At 41.3% G+C, this 18445-nt stretch overlaps 1 protein-coding gene across 1 annotated transcript; it reads right to left on the reverse strand.

Annotated features, from left to right (window-relative positions):
• Positions 1 to 4914: 4914 nt before the first annotated feature.
• On the reverse strand, positions 4915 to 5987 carry LOC115356323 (chemokine XC receptor 1-like). The gene is given in 2 exon segments (XM_030047441.1): positions 4915 to 5883; positions 5886 to 5987. Coding segments are annotated over 2 exon segments (1020 nt in total). The 3' UTR covers positions 4915 to 4965.
• Between the last annotated feature and the right edge of the window lie 12458 nt (positions 5988 to 18445).

Here is an 18445-nt window from a genome sequence, read left to right on the forward strand (position 1 = left end):
ACACAAAGAGTGGGGAAAACTTATAAGTCCTACCCCTATAGAAAAGTTCCTCATAACACAAATAAGTAACAGAGATAAGAAAATAATTGGTAAACTATATTATATATTTTTATCAACAAATGTACATAACTCCGAACAGATAAGACAGAGGTGGGAGACGGAGACAAACAAGAATATATCAATGGACACTTGGAGGGAGATATGCACCAATGCACATCTTGCCACAAACTCTAACTCATGGAAGGAGTTTAAGTGGAAAGTAGTTACCAGGTTTTTCAGAACACCAGAAATAACAGCTAAGATGGGTTCAACACATAGTAGTTCATGCTGGAGAAACTGTGGTACTGAGGTTGCCAATCACACCCATATATTCTGGCTGTGTCCTAAGTTGAACCTGTTTTGGAAAGATGGTTTTGATGCTCTCAGAGTGGTTTTTAAACGGGATATTCCACAAACCCCTATAATAACATTATTGGGAGCAATCCCTGAGGGTATGGAAAGAAGAGATGTGAAATACCTTTTAAACATATTGCTCACAGCGGCATTAAAATGTATAACTATCAGATGGTTAAAGCCAGACCCTCCTTCTTATAATGGGTGGATTCAGAAAATATGGGATATTTACAAGATGGAGCAAATCACATACTCATTAAGACTCCAAAAAACTGTCTTTATTAAACGATGGAAACCTGTCATGGCTCTGCTAATACAATAAGCCTGTGGCCCAAGACTCCTGGCCTTGTACTGAGTACATTCGCACCTCACACCATGTCTTTCGATACCTAGAGTGGAATTTCCTTTTTTTTTTTTTTCTATTATTAGGGCCCGAGCACTGTCCCAGTGCGAAGCCCTATTGTATTTGTACCGTTTCTTTCTTCTTATTATTATTATACATACGTGTCATTAGGCCTTAATTTGACCCCCTAAACATGCTCAAAAACTCACCAAATTCGGCACACACATCAGGTCAGGCGAAAAAATCGATAAAATCACAAACCGAACCCCCCAGGTGCAAAAATGGCCTCGGTAGCGCCACCTAGGGACGCAAAGGCAGCCCCTGCGGCCCACAGGAATGTGATAGAAAGACCAAACCAGCGCCGAAACGTAGATCTCATCAAGCCCGACATTTTTTTGTGCTCGTGCTCCCCACCTAAAACCAACAGGAAGTCCACAATTTGCATTTGAATGTCACCTTTTCGCCCAAATTTTCGCTTTGCATGAAATCTATAAACTCCCAGGGCGTTAATTTTATCGGCTTGCAAATTTCATAAATGACACAGAACATAGTGCTTAACAAAAGTTCTGAAGGAATTTACATTCCTTCGAACCGTTTGGATTTCAGAAGGACGCAAAGTCTGAGTGTCCACAACCAGCGCCTCCACTTTTTCCCATGGACCCTGGTGTGCCTGCTGTGAATAAACAGGCACTTGCCCTGACAATGGGCACTAATTAGGCCCCTGGTGACTAAAGTAAAAGTCTGACAGCTTTCAAACCTATGCCGATGGAAAGAGGACAAATTTTCCTACAAAAATAGGAGGTCTTGCTGTGGATTGGAAAAAGTTTGTGGCCGCGGTGAAGACCTGTTTGAACTCTGTTTTTTTTTTCTCTGCTCTGCTCTGTTCACACAGTGTAGCTGGCTATCCCTCCCCCCACTCAGCCCCATGGTCAAGACTGACAGGCATCAGAAACAACTCTCAAACTCAAACTCAAGCTTAGGGCGACATCTGCTGGAGGAGCGCCCCTAGCAACTGGGCCAGAACTGTGTGTGTGTGTGTGGGTGTGTGTGTGAGTGAGTGAGTCAGTGAGTGAGTGAGTGAGTGAATGAGTGTGTGTGTGTGTGTGTGTGTAAGTGTGATTGAGTGAATGGCACCGTGAATGGACCGTCCCCGACGGGCACGAGGGGGACATGGGGCACGGGTGCGAGGGCCCGTCCAACGCTGCTTGCAGCTTTAATTAATGGTTAAGTATTATGTATTGGCTACTTATTTGACTGACAGTTCAAGTGCGATCAGTGTTGTGTGGCTTGCTCCCTCCTTTTTGTAATGATTCATGGTCGGCCTGTCGCCACTCGTTGGTCTGTAGGGATTGTGTTGTCTTTATTAAATTGTTTTATGTTTTCCCATATACTATGTTTTACCATATACTGGTGGCTACTGTCTTGCCTTTGTTAACAGGCCAAACCCGGCTGCAGCAAAGGCAGCGGCAGAAGGCCATCCTGCAGACCCCAAGGAGATCAAAACAAGGTCAAGGCGATGATCTCAGCTGCCAGGGAGCCTGGAGGGGGCGTGAGGCGGTGGATGCTGTGGTGGTGCTGGATGCTGTGGTACGCTCAGTAGGGCCAGGACTATTGGAGGCAGGAATTGTTGTGATGGATGCCATGACGGGAGTGGTAGCTGCAGATTGAGTGGTTGTAGGTGTTGGAGGCTCAGCGATGGTCGGTTCCCAGAACTTCAGATACCTTTTAAGAAATGTGTCTCTGAAACATGCAAAACATGCACAGAGTTTAATGCAAACCACATTACCTCCACATTAGTATGTTATTGTAAAAACTAGGCCAGGTAAGGTTAGTTCTTGACGTGTGGCAGGGATTGCGTATCGGTTTCATCTTCATGGAGCAGGTACACACAAAGGGTCACATTGCAGTACTTTTCAGGGCATGAACATGTTAACAGTAACAGTTTTTAACAGGAACAAATCATCTTCACCATTCGATTGACGATGTGATGTGTCGTACCAATAGACGTATGTCACACATACGTCTATTGGTTAAAGGGCAAAGACGTCATATCTTATCATATATCATATATCATATCATATCATATATGTAATGTGAAGGTGATTGTCCTGGCTCTTGTCTCCCCTGCTGTCCATTTAACGTTGATCTCATTCTTAAAGTCGGGGTTGCTATTACTAGGAGGAGAGGAGAAAGGAGAAAGACAGCAGTCAAGATGGGTTCACATCCAAAAGGAAGCTTAATAACGCAGTGTAAGCTTGTGGCAGAAGTTCAACCTTAAGATTCATCTTCAGGTTCGTTTAAATACATGAAGGAAAATGCATATGGAAAGGATGAGTATTGCAAAATCTGATGTCACAACTAATAATGAGAACACGGGACAGTAACATACTCTCAGACCATGGCAATCCAGGGTTCGAGTGTCGTTGTCGATCAAGATAAAATTTCCAACAGTGTGGCCATCCGGTGTCTCCCGAGCCTCTACCAGAAACCCCTGGATTTGTTTACCTGAGTTGCTTTTGAGATGAACTCAAAAATGGTTTGGAATTTCAGCAGGGGAGAGATGGAGAGACAGAGGGAGAGAGAGAGAGAAAGAGAAAGAGAGAGAAAGAGAGAGATGCAAATGATACAACAGCGTTGTGTTTAAAAATGTCAACACATGATCTGCAATGATGAATAAATCTAAAAAAAAAAAAAAAAAGGGGGCGGAGGGAGAGGTGAAGCCCATCACTTCTGGGATGATGTGAAGACTAATCAGAATGCAAACCCTGTGCAGAATCCACATCTGGAAAGAAATGAAATATTAAATTGCCATAAACTGAATCTAAGCATCTCTTTCTTAGGTTTCTTCTCCTGTCAGCATACTTTGAGGATGAACAGTCTTGACTGTAAGACTGTTACCATGATAACCTGCCAACAGACATTAAATGAGATCGCACCCCATCAGTACCCACAACAAATTTGCGGCTACACTGGCATGCTTTCAGGGGTTATTCCAAAATCATGATTCCTCAAAGGAATGTTATCTCTGATTTACTGAAATGTGTGTCAGCTACCTCCATATACAAGAGAATATGATGTACCACTGTCCTCTGTTGGACTTGCTGGCACTGATGAGCATGAATCTGTTCAGCAAATACAAAACCAATTCATGAGCTTGTGAACAGTTGGGAAAATATGTGAATGAGTTTGCGGTCCCCTCTCACTCAGCACAGCCTGTGGAACTGCTCTTGAGCCAGGCACCAAACGCCACATCTGCCCCAGTGGCACTGCTGCAAAATCAAATGAATGCAGAGTGAGGCTCAGTCTCAGTTGCTCGTCTTAGTTTAGAGTAGCATCTGCCAATTTAGATATCCTACCTCTACCTTCGGTTTTGACCGTGTGGTTTTCTGTTACAAACCTCCTCTCCTCTGTGTTTGTAACTGGCTTTTGTTTGTGTTTTGTTGCATGGATGTGGCTATCTTTAGGTCGGTGGCCTGAGTGTGACAGTCTTCCTCCTCGCCCCGTGCTGCTTTTGTTGTCTTTATTTTGTCTGCTGGTGTGTTTTCTTCTGAAATTTGACTGTTTTGCTTTGGTAATCTGCCCACTGGAGCAGCGCCTGGTGCACACGTGTGACCACGAAGGGGTCTCCTCCCCCTGTGGTCCCTCTCAAGATTTCTTCCATTTTCCCCTGTTTCACTTCTGTTTTTTGGGCAGCTTCTTCTTGTCTGCTATGAGGATGAAGTCATGTGTCATCCTGTTTTGTCTGTTGTAAACTTGTGGCCATGTAAAGCCCTTGGAGACTGTAAACTCTGACAAGGGCTCTAAATAAACTTAAACTTGACCTGGAAATTTTGCTGCATAGATATGAATTTGTGCAAACCATTCTTCCAGGGTGATAATGTAAGTTATCATTATTCCAGTAAGTAAGATTATTAAGTTATTTTTTCTCTATGTGAGTCCAATTAAAATAGGAAACAGATTCATACAAAACCAAAACCAATGTAACTCAGTATGTATAATATTTATTTTGCAGTATAAAAAATGAATGAATATAAAGAAATGGCAAAAACATTAAATCTGTCATAAAATTGCAACAATGTATAATAAACAGTAATAATCACAACTGTAAGGGCACAAGGGAGTAATTTTGCCTAGGACGCCAACATAGGCAGGGCTGGCACTGATTATCAATCAGAAATGCAACATTAAATGCAGCAAGCCTTTAGTTACTGGTGAGTCCTTGACAGCAACTAGAGCAATGATCCACTGGAGTGAATGTTTGTCATTCTCACAGCATCTTCCTCCACTGGACTTGGACGGCTGAACATTCGATGCAGCATAGACTTCAAGTGACTCCTAAACTTGACCCCAAAAAATGCATAAAAGACTGGGTTGAGACAGCAGTGGGAGAAAGCAATGAGTCGGCTCACGGCAAATGCGTAGTCAAGCCGGATGGCTGCTTCACATGCATTAAATGTAGGCAGAAAGTGGGCGGCCGACAACTGCAGAAAGATGGTCACATTGTACGGTATCCAGCTGAGGAAGAACAAAGCCACAATGCAGAAGATTAGTTTCACTGTTCTGTTCCTCATGTGGGATCTTGTTCCCACGATTCTCCCAAGTATTCGAACATAGCAGAAGGTCATCATGGCAAAAGCGATCAAGAAAAAGATATTCTGTTGGTAGATGATGAATTTTCTCCACCATAGATCCTTGTATTCACAGGCACAATATTCTTTGTCCGTGTGGTGGATCACGGCGATGGAGCTATAGAGCAGTGAAGGCATGGCTGCTCCAATACTCATCATCCACAGCACTACAGATATAATGACCCCATAGCTCAATCTCTGTGAGCCAAATTCAGAAACAGGATGGACCACAGCCAGGTATCTGTGGATGGTCATGATGGTCAGGAACAAGATGCTGCTGTAAAACCCAGTGAAGAAGATGAAGGCCACAATTTTGCAAAGGACATCTCCCATGATCCAGCCCCAGGTGTGGTAAATTGCCCAGAATGGGAGCCCAGCAGTCAACAGAAGGTCAGCAATTGCCAAGTTGAGGATGAAAACGTTGGTGAGAGACTTGAAGTTTTCATATAAGGCCAGGATGACAAGGACGAGGATGTTGCCTGTGAGACTCAGGACGATCACGACAGAGAAGGCAGATGGCAGATGGCAATGGATGAAAACTTGACCAATCTGCCATTGTCACAAAGTTCATCTTCATATTCCCAATCATAGATATATACACTATCATTCCAAGTGGTGTCCATTCTTAACTCGACCTAGGAAAAAAAATATTGTAGTGATGCATATGCATTATTTGTTCCGTCTCATCTATTACTCTTGTTGGTCATTAGTTTATGCAATTAAGTGAGACAAGGAGAGGAATAACAAGGTGATGAGTGAAAAGGCTGACAAAGAAATGATACACACTAGGGGTGTAACGATACACAAAAAATACGGTTCGGTGTGTACGGCAAATGTGTGGCAAATTTCAGAATTTTATCTCAAAAACTCAATTTTTGACAGCATTTTGAATTTTGCTCTCGTGAACAATTGGAATCAATGCAAGAATGGCATTTTTAAACATCAGTTTTTCACTTATGAAGCAAATCGATCATTTAAAAAAATGATCAGCATCTCCATGTTGTCTAGGTGCAATATGTGTATTTTCAGATTTTTGTCTTAATAACTGAATTTTCGATAGCTGTTTAAAATCTGCCTTTCCATGCATGGATGGCTGCTGTCCTGCACGTCAGTGATTGGCTCAGTCAGTTTGTGAAGCAACATGCAATGTTTTAGCTCAGTGAGATAGAAGCCAGTCCACGGTGTCGAAGATTGCGAGTTCAAGCCTCACCTTGTGCAACATTCCCATGTGCGAAAACTCACCAAACTTTGCACAAAGGTCCAGTCCCATGTCAGATTTCCTCAGCTGCAAACACAAGCCAATAGTCCTGATGGTGGCGCTACAGCAAGCCTCTAAATTTCAAAACTTTGAAATTTATAATAAATCAACCATATGTGCTACAGCTTTGCAACTTTCACCAAAATGTAGCCCCAATACCGAAGAAACCTTTGTACACTTTACACTTAAACATCGGTTTTTCACTTATGGAGCAAATCAAATCTTTTTTTTTTTTTTTTTTTTTTACAGTGGCTTGAAATCTGCCTTTCCATGCATAGGCGGCTGCTATCATGTGACTGTCTTAGTCAGTTTGTGAAGCCTCACATGAAATGGCACTTGCCAATTAACTCAGAGATAGAGCATTGTCCTTCATGCAGGAGTGCAACTGTGAGTTCAAGCCTCAACTGATGCAAAATGCACATTAAAATGCCACCTTTCTCTACATCTTCCTATTCTCCACTTGTTCCTCAGAATTGCCTGAAATTGCCCGGCCCCGACTATTGCTGCACAGCAGCTATAGTTATGCTTCTTCTTCGAGAAATTAGACGCTTCCATGGCGTACTGCTGCCCTCTGTTTCGCACGTGTAGCTGCAGGTGGATATGGATAAATGAAAACGAAACTTATGTTCCGCCACCTATTATACTCGTCTCATGTGCTAACTCACCCGTGTTGCACACCTCTGTACCGAACCGAAGGCCCTGTATCGAAAATTTTCAATACGAATACATGTACCGTTACACACCTAATACACACCATGTCATGGAAATTATTTCTAACTCCGCTGTGACAACAATCGAGGAGGAAATAGACAAAAATCTATCTATCTATCTATCTATCTATCTATCTATTTATCTATCTATACACGCAATTATTTGTGCACACAGCACAGGACAATTTTTGATTTCAGTTAAGAGTGTGTTGGGCTATTTAGTGACAGAGATATTAGGAATTTGAAAAGAATAAAATCATTCAATATGTAACCATGAGCTTCAGCTGTTTATACTAGATCTTTTATTTCAACGAAATGATACTGAGAGGCAATAAAGCAGCCTACCTGTCAGGTGCTGGAGCTGATTTACAGTGGAATAATGTGATCTGGGTCTTGAGGTGTTGTGGTGTATGAGGAAACAAGAAGACCGGATGATGATACATACCCCTGGGATGTTTTTGTTCCTGTTTTGTTCCTTTTTCAGTACCAACACACATACAGTCACTCATACACGCATGCAAACACACAAACCTTTCAAAGAGGTTCAACATTTCAAGACCAGGTTTATTGCTGATGTGATGTCATGCATTACAAATACAGTCTTACATCAATATTATATCTGAGCTGGGGGGGTATCCACATAGCAGTATTGGCAAGGCTGTGTTCAGATCAGGATTCATGTGGGTTTTTTTCCCCCACTGAGCACAGTCACATCACGGTCAGAGTGTCATTATTTATTGATTGTGAGCAATTGTGGACCAAACAAAACATGGAGGACAGCAGATACAACAGGGAGACATTTAATTAACAGGACTGCCACCACATGAATGCCTACACCACTATTTAATTCATTGTGATGATAAAGTGTCGTGTCAATTACATTTTTTTTTAAACTAGTATGTATGCTTGATGCAAATGTGAACATAGGGGGTCACAGCAGAGATCACACTGATTTCAGATACGGTCACATGCAAAGATGAAGGTGAACATAAAGATCAGATCTTAGAAAAAAAAAGAGTCAGAATTGGGTCACTTTCAGCTGCTGTGTGGACATAACCTTTGTGAAGATGAAATGAAAATTTGTGGGTTTTTTTTTTTTTTGTTATTTTAAGATATTTTTTTTTCTCAAAAAAAAAATTAATTGCTATGTCGGTATGTCCTAGATAGTACGAGTGGTGAAAACCTGCCACCTACACACATTTTCAGACCTGACTAGATCCAAATGATCGCCTAGTTGGTTACATTACAGACAAAGCCACTGTCGGCCTTTACCAGCTCTTTTGGCAGTAAGAGCCAATGATAAAGTGTTGAAAAGGGATGCTGAAATGTTCTGAAATGTGCCAACGCCCAACAGGTGTTGTGCTCCGACTGACTAGGCCAAGAATTTACAGTGAATTTCACTGCCAGTTGTGGATCCAGCAGGACATGATTTGATGTTTAAAACCAGACTTGCAACATAATTTTACTGTTCTGTAGTAGTAATAATAAAAAGGAAGATTCTGGTGAGGCAGATTTGACTTCTGACCCAACTAATGTTTCATAACTTGATCTCTCTACTCCCACGTCTCTCTGTCTCCTCTTCAGGGCTCACAGTTTCGCTTCTCTTTGACTCCAAAATGTAGCAGTCCGCCACTCTGCATTTTTTTGAGCCAAGTCTGATTCTCAGAGTGGAAAGGAGCCTGTAAGTGTTTGGCTGCTTGCCAAAGTTGCCTGCACAGAACTTACCATCTCAGAAAAAAAAAATGAAAGATGAAAATGTGGAGATTTAGCAGAAGTGGCCTCAATCCATCATGAGTCCTGACCACATGCACGATTCCCAGCCCACATACAAGCCCATACACCATACACCAAGAAAATACCAATCAGTTCTACATGATCACAATCTGCGGAGAAGCACCCTCTGTCCTGTTGTGAGTGGGGTCTTCATGATGGCATCGCCCCCATCCACAGGCCATGAGTGATCAGTGAATGCCTCAACGAGAACAATAATAATGTAAATCATATATAACAACTGCCTCAGTCACCACTTCTCAGTCTAATTCAGCATTTATGGGAGATACTGAAGCTGACATATGAGACAGCATTTTCCACAGCCATAAGCAAAACACCAAATGATGGCATATCTAACGGTGTTATATCCCACCAGCAGAGTTAATGACACTTGCAGAATCTCTGCCAAGGCATGATGAACTAGCTCAGCATCCTATAACACACCCTGTTTCCTTCAGTTCAGCACTCTTCTGCAATTTCCTCTGTTTGAAGTTGGTATTTTGTCTTCAGACAGCCACAAAAATGAAAATGCCTGCCAGTTGTTTGGGTTACCATGTTCAGCTGCACAGTGATTCTTGGACAGCATTAACGCAAACACACCAGGTTTTTTTTTTTTTTTTTTTTGGGACGCAAAAGTAACAGAGAGTTCAAATCATTGTGCTGTTGGTGCATATGAGCAACATCCAAACAAAACTTTCAAACTCCTTCATGGACGCACAAATACACTCTGGTAAATCCTGGTAAAATGAGTTGTTCAGTGGTGAGAACCGGCTATTTGTGTTTTTTGGAAAAAAAATTCTGTGGATGGCGTCTTTTCTTTGTCTTCTCAGCCATGGTAGCAATCACTGCTCATGGACCCCAGGAAGAGTAGCTGATGTTACTCACATCAGCTAATGGGGATCCCAATAAAATCCTAATAATAAAATCCTAATGGTAACTAAATAGCTCTTCTATTTATTACAAACAAATTGTTCTGACTGTTGCTGGAAAAGTAAAACTCATCACTTCCTGTGTGTTGGAGGACTTCTCCCAGGAAAGATGTGTGTGTGACACCAGGCAAAAAGCAAATGAAGAAGCTTTCATGAAATGGTTATTGGTTGAATCACTGTTGTGTTATACTAGGCAGGAACAGAGAGTAGGAACATGGGCATTTATCCATGTCAAAATGTTGTGTACTAACCTAATCTACTTTAGTTTCATTGCTTAAGCTAAATAACAAAACTACAGAGATGTGAACTGCTCATCTCCAAGTCTCCGCTCAAATGTCTGCTTCCACAAACAAGCCGATGAGCTGGCTTGTGTAAGGCATCTGCTGTTAAAACACAGGGATGGAAGCACATACACACTGCAGCGCGATTTCTGTGGTTGAGGGCGGATATACTTTACAATGGTGGTTGTGTAACTGGACACAGGGGGTCTGTTTAGCATGCGCTGGCCATTATTGTGTGCATCATTCTTGCTATTATACAAATGTTCGTACAGCTGTTTTAGCTTAAAACTGAGGCAGAGTTGATTATCATAACGGTGTAATGTAATTTTAGTGTAGTGTAACTCACAGCAAGCTACTAAACTTATGCTCTGTGTTCGACAGAATAAAAACATGATGTATAAGGACATATCTGGTCCTGGTGATACTCTCAGTATGAAACACACTCCCTAAAGTTTGACTCCACTGAAATATATAGGCCAAAAGTAATTCCAGAAATCCATTAGAATCCATTAGAAATACTTCATGTACTATTAAAAATGGATAATCGATGCATCAATCCAAGTTGCTACAACTAATTAACTAATGACAGTAACCTAATGCAGCTTACTATGTGATCTAGTTACACGGTTGTCTCAATCATTGTCACTGATGCAAGTGGAGTTAGCAGAGTGATTTCATACAGCACTTCTTAATTGGTAGCAAAATGTGATTGGGTGATGCATCACTTTGCTGTGTATGTAACTGCAGAATAAAAGAACTTTGAATAACATAAATAAATTTACAGCAGGCACTTAAGTGTTAATACTGAAGCATTATTCACTATCCATCAGTTCAAAAAAGAAATTTTAGAGGGAACAGTGTGTTCTCATCTCCCTTCCAATCCTACAGTAAACATCTTTTTCTGAAGATGAATTAGAAATAAACATGGACCGGTATATAGTATAGTAAATCAGATTTTCTTGACAAAAGCAGCCACCCACAAAGTCAGTAAGAGTATTAGAAGATTTAGATTAACAAAGAAGGATTTCTATGACCAGGTTTCATCCAGATAACAACAGGATGCTTAGAGACCGTGGGTGTTGAAATTTGAGGAAGAATTTTTCTGAGGTATGGGAAAAATTCTCCTCATATTTATGTGAGGCTAAGACCTTCTGAGCAGAATGTGCTTATTTCTAAGCAGCATAACAAGGCTTGCAATGGCAGCTTTCAAAACAAACCACAAAAAGCAGGCATTAATGAAGCTGTGCCATTAAATCTGACAACAACTTTCCTACAAAGCAGTGGACAAAATGAAACCAAGGCTCAATCCACAGTGAAAGGACCTCTCCAACTTTTGGGGAGTTTGGCCCAGTGGTCTCCTTACCCAATTTGTGACGAGAGGACTGGCACCAGATCATCACTGTGTCTCCAGTAGCTGTGCCCTGGACAGGATGGTTTGTTAATTCCAATGGCACACATCTAAACCTGGCACTCATGTATAGGGTCCTGAGAAAGCAGACATAAATTATCCCCCCAAAAAATGAACTTTCCATTGAAGAGAGATGCTCAATGGCAGACTATCACTCTTCCCATGAGACTATGAATGAAATTTCCCATTCACCCGGCGTTTCTTCTGAGGTCAGTCTGCCAAAACCTATAACATGCTTTTAAATGGCTGCTCCACTGGCTCCAAGTTAAAAGTCGGGTTGCATTGTGACCGTGTAAATATAGGCCAAGATGGAGGAACTGAGATTTACACTATTAGTGCAGTTAATAGAAATTCACATTATTTTCTCATGAGTTTATTAAGATAGTTATATATATTCAACAACAACAATACTACTACTACTACTACTAATAATAATGATGTTAAACTTTGCTGACTTGTAAACAGGGAGGATGTTAGACAAAATGTAAGTGGAACAGGAAGTTCATGTTAACCAGGAAGCCTATTGTCTTATATAGCACTGCTGAGTCATAATGCACCTAAATAATAATGATGATGTTTGTTTTCAGAAGCTGTGCATCTACAGGCCACTGAATGAAAACCAATATCAACTTTGAATTCCTAAAAGGTTAATCTTAATTCTGGGTTAATTGCCTGTGTTTATCAGACAAAACTGTGCTAAAGCTCCCTGGATGGAGCCATCAGCAAAACACACTGGGGCGATTTCGGTGCTTCTTATTTGTGCTTGACTGATGTGGAATTTTTGAGCTGGAACAAAAATCAACAATTTCTATGTGGATTGTGCACCAATTTTGGTACTCAAATGGCTGCTTTATTAAACAAATAACTTTATTAAAGAATATTCTACATTATTATACACTGATAACCAAAACGAGATGAAATAGCTGAATAAATATCACTATTGTTCAGTATCAGTGTTACACTGTAAACCCTAAAATGACTTGAATCAGATTTCAGAAGTGACATTTGCTTAACATTTACTAACATGTTGAATTTATCACTTAGATTACGTTATGTGTACTTTTGAGGTGAATACAGAAGTTTGCTCACACACTTCCTAATAAGTAGACTTGACTTGATCTAACTAATTTTGAAAAGAATATTGTATGCTAACCAAAAAGTCAAATATTCATTTCTAAATGATCTAAAGCATCCGTTTCTGTATTATGTTCAGTAATAATAATAATAATAAAATAATCGCTGAATATCGGCCAATATATACGCCCATACTGATATGATATCAATATATCTGTGAGAGGCCAATATCAGCCAAATGATATTTTGGCCAGGCTCGACTTCTCATCACAGGTGATCAAGGGGCTGAACTCCCAAATAATCAGTGCAGTCCTCTAAATCTCCTTTTTGCTTACAGAGTCAAGTTTCACCAGCACTATAATGTAACTGAAACATCTTCATCAAACCATTTTGATGCTTCTGCTGAGTGGTGAATATCCATATCTGTAGTTGCATGGTCTGTGCGTGCATCGAAAGCCTCCAGAATTGCAAATGTTCTGTTGGTTTATGGAGTTCCCCTTCAACTGGTAAATCAAGCCAGACTTGATGGACTGGATTTTTCTTGGGAATTTATCCTGGAGACTTTGAACACATCAGCGTGCAAGGTGAAGCTGGCCCCATTAAATTTTACTGAACGAGCAGGCACGCAAATAATGTGTGAGAGTTCTGTTTTTTCATTTATTCACAACACATATCAAAAGTCTATGATTTTTGCTTTTAATACAAAGATCATTGCAAATAATAAGTCACCACCAACTTGTCAGTCATTAGTACTGGATTGTGTTTTTATATCTTGGCTTCAGTGCCTTCCTGTCTCAGTTAAATCCAGGCAATAAAGCCAGACTGCAGATCTAAGGTCAGTGTGAAGCAGTTTTAAGTGTCAAGCAGAATAGAAATACATCCTACCCTGAGGGACAGATCACAAACAAGCTACTCTGCTGCATTACTTTATCAAAGTAATATCACACTAAGACAAATCAACTTTGCTCCTTAATTTTTCTTTTCCTGTTCCCCTTCCTTTGTGCAAAAGGTGGGAGTGAAAAAGCACTAGCCTGTTGCTCTTGGCTGTACTTCTAGCCATCAGAGCTAATGTTGGTAATTGTGTTTACATTACGTAAGGCTGTTTTGCGAAGTGCCGCGCACACAGCATCTCTGTTCTCCGTGCGGCGTTCTGCCACGATGAAGGTTTTGGGAACCTTGTCCTCCAGACCGCAAACCAAATGAAATCAAAGGGATGGCAAACATCTCAGGAAGGGAGAGGTGGTGGAGATTTCAGCATTCCTGTCATATGATTCAGGGATGGATGCCCAGGAGGGAGTCGCCTCAGCTCTCTGTCCAACTTAACAGCGTTCTGACTCATTAGCACAGGAAAGAGATTCCCTAGGGAATGGTCTAATACCATGCAAACCAATAAAGCTGCATCTCTGCAGACCCTCTGTAGAAGTCACTTGATTTCATGTTCTATAAGTCTTTTGATCCGTGGTCTACATCTTCTCCTGGGGTTAGAGCACAAAGGCCTTACACAGAAGGCCATCTGCAGCAGAAGCAATGCTGACGTAACTTTATTGGAGTAATGCTGTCTAACACGCATCAGCTGTATGCTTGACTGTGAGAATGTTTCTGTGCTTTGTCAAATAATAAGGGACATGAGCAGTCAGTCCACTGAAGTTGTTTAGATTTGGCCCTGTTTAGATTTTATCTGGCACAATTGAGGCAGCAAAACTCTATTTTCTAGTATTACCACATTTTCTGTGCACAGTTTTGTTTCCTAATGGCAAGGAAGAGAAATTGCTTGGGAATAACAGAAAAAGTTGGCACGCGGGAACACTGTAATGTCCTAAAGTCTGTGTACAATTAGGGACTGCCTTTGATTTGTTAACGTCATGTGAATAAAATATGGACTGTGCAGGGCAAACAAACACTGTTTGTTCATCTGACAGATTTATACATTCACTCCTCTTCTGCAGTCATTGGTGAACAGAAGGTTTCTAGGAGCTTTGAACACACGTAGAGAAACCAAGAGAATGCGTAGAGACACTCAGTTTCAAAACATCCACACAGGGCCACAAAGAACAGGATGGATATTTGTTTTCTGTCGAATGTCATTCAACCTCCCTGGCTCGGTTTTCTACCAAGTTTGCAACTGTGAGATGAAGTGGTGATTTATCTGAGCCCCTAGTTTACAGGGGAGGTACTTTTGGATGAGCAGCAGATCCCTTTTGTTGTACTGAGTCAAAAGGACACACAGTTTTCCATGTAGGTGGCCATTTACAGCAAACAGATGCTGAAGGCTGTGAGTCTACCTCGTCCCCCTCAGAGCTAATTCCCCCACTAGATGGCGGTATATATCTGTGGCTGCTGTGCGCTCGGCTGTGTTGTTGCGGCCGAGGTCTTACTGCTCAGTGGTTCTGGGATTCAGGGGCTCAGTCCACTTTGGATGGTCTTACAAAGAGTTTTACACAGTCACAGGGCTGCCAAGGTCTCCATCCCCGAGGAGCTACAACTTTCAGTCAAAGAAAGTCAGCACACAGAGTGAAAGCGAGAGACTTGCTGCTTAACTGGAGAGACTATATGAAAGGGATCCTACAGGAAAAGGGGATCATTTTGTGGTGTGAGCTTTCATAGGCCCTTAGGATTCTGGATGGGGGTTGAACGTATCTTTAATAAGACCTAAAGAAGAACATAGCATGTTGAATATTTTCACTTGGAGGAGGTTTGGCCTTTTCAGAACTTGTCACATTCAACATCTACCGTGCCTTTGTGTGGCAGATGTTTCCAAATATTTCTCATTGTGGGTGGAGCAACAGTGTAGTGTTAATGCAGCAAGCAGATGAAAAGTGTGACTTACTTAATGGCTACATCTGTATTTCTGTGAAGTGAAAGACCCATTAATCAGGCATGCATGCGATGTGCTATAGGATGTCGATATCTGACATTAACATTTACCACCATGACAAAGGGCAAAGGATCCCATAATTCAATTAGGCTCAACATGACATCAGAATAGGGCTTGCTGAAATGGACAAAATTAAGTGTCATAATAGTTTTGAAGGAATGCCTTTGATCGATATTGCAGGGGTGATGTTGGTGCTTTCACAAAATATTTACACAACAAAATTTTTGATTAACATTTGTTATTGATGCAAATATAATGACCAAACAGGTAGAGGCAAATGACAGAACTACAACAATCTAATAAGTTCAGAAAATTTCATCCCTTAACTGTTATGAAGCCTAACTAGGGTATGACGCATATGCTGTATCATGATATGATGTTATCCAAAATCCTAGATTATATGTCGTCTCATATCACAGTGTCGATATAGGATCAATATAAAACCCAGTCCTACATCAAAGCATGCCATGACAGTCTCCTGATGAGTTAAAAGTTAGGGTCTAACCTCTGTTGGACCATCACTCCTCACATTTGACCTTTGACCTTGGGCTGCCATTCAAGCCTGTTTGGTTTTACAAGTTCCATGTTTTTTTGGAACCTGCATTTCTGTTCCATTGCAACTGGATATTATTCTGTGATACAGATAATATATCTAATTTACAGTCCTTACCTGAAATCCTTCAATGCTGCTTGGGGAGTATAACATTATCAAGAGGAGCTGTTAACAGTAGTCACAATAATCTTTTAAAATCTGGATGTAAACACAGGCCTGACCAATAAAAATACACATGTGTACCTTCACAGCACGTTTGTGAGCCGAAATATGATAAAGTACTCTCACATTGCAGGCCACAAACCACATTGCCCAGCATGGATGGAACATATGGTTGAATTGAGTTACACTGTGTTTTTCAGCGAGATTTATAGATTGAATTTGTAGATTGTATATCTTGGCCTGTAGTCTTTGCAAATGTACTTTGGTCATTCATAACTCAGAGCATGAAATCGACAGGAAATAGGTTCTTCTTTGTGCCCCACCCCTCTTCCTGTGAAGAGAGGCTGTCATGTTTAGGCTGCAGGTGGCCCCCTGCAGTTTAGACATTTTCTTTGGACAGTGCCAAGAGTTGATCAGGGTGAGGGGCTATGGTATGCTTGGCAAGACCCTCTCCATATGCATCCTGCATTAGAGAACTACACCACCAGATCCAATATACTGAAAGACCTCAGTCTCACCTCAGAGGTAGTTTTTGGTTTCCATCAAGTACGGTGTGTTTGTTTTCGCCTGTGTGTATGTCTGTCTGTATATGGCCTTTGTATATCACCCACTACATATAGTGTAGTCTCAAGGAGGGTGGAACGTGCCGTGGAACGTGATGTTAGACTGCCGGTCACAGTGGGATACATAATATTAGATGAAAACTTGGACCTTCAAAACTGCTAAGACAGAGAGAATGCATTTTTGATATTATCCAGTGAGGTTTTGAAAGGCTGTCATAATTGTAAGAGACTGGAAAAATTTTCTCAGCCCATAGACATGAAACTCATTGAAACTGGGGTGAAAATGTTTGAACAAGACAACAGCAACTTGAATTCACAGCTTAAATGAATTAAATAAATTGTGTTAGACACCATAGGACTTGTCAAACACAATTATTACTATGGCTAGGGTTGGTGATAGCAATGTAATGTTGTGATGTTCTTCTAATTTGCACAGATAGCACATTTGAGTTACTATCAATATCTTTTCCAGAGTATTTTTTATTCTTATAGATATTATGATTTATCATAGCTGATTATCTTGCAATATATTGCAATGTATAATCGCCTGCATAGTCATACCGCTGCTATTGAGGGTCAAATATCACAATAGTATGATATTGTGAATTACTCAGTGATTCCCACAGACACCTGGACAGACACCTAATGGTATGAATGTCAACATGCAATGCATTTCATTGGGGCCTCATGGACTCTTGGGCCCTTGACCCACATGTTGACCTGTCACTTTACACAAGTGCTGCATGCTTCAGGGGGGTACAAACCACTAGACTGAGACCTAACAGCAGGGATGGTCCCCAGCTTAGTCGCAGACCATTTAAAGGCAGTAATTCGTCAAATGCAACCGCTCTCTCAAAGCAATCGACTCTGATCCGCCTCTAGCCACACACAAAGGTTTCTTGGAGAGGCAACTGGTTTTCCCAACGATGAACCAGCTGCCTTAGGCTCTGTAGCATTTGGGAAAAAAAAGAAAGTCCAGTGTAATTTCCCTTTTAACCCCTTCCCACATGCCTCCCTGCCTGCCGTGGTTTGGCCTGGGGGACATTTGGCAACCCCAAGATCCCAATATCCTACCCTGCAGGCCAGAAGGAGATATGCAAGAGTGGCCCCATACAGGAGCTTAGTTGTCCCATTCCCTGCACCCAATGGATGAGGTCAATATTCCACAGCCACATACAACCAACTGTATGTACGGATGAATAAACATTACTAGCATCCACTGAATGAATGAATTTTACCATTGGCTACACTAAACAGCCATTAATTTTGAAATGAGGACAGGAAAAGGCAGCTGGAAAGCAGGACACTGCTGGTTATTGTTGCATTGCCTGTCAGGATTTTGCCTGTTGAGTGTGGTTGAGGGTGTGGTGTTTTGGTGTATGCATGCATGCACAAATGCAAACCTGCACACACGCACAAAAACAGGTGCGCACCAGACGCAGGTGAAACAGTAGCTGAAAGTAATTCTTGGCTTAACTGACCCAACATGAAGTAGCAA

This window comes from Myripristis murdjan, chromosome 24 (assembly GCF_902150065.1).
Source record: "Myripristis murdjan chromosome 24, fMyrMur1.1, whole genome shotgun sequence".
NCBI lineage: Eukaryota > Metazoa > Chordata > Actinopteri > Holocentriformes > Holocentridae > Myripristis > Myripristis murdjan.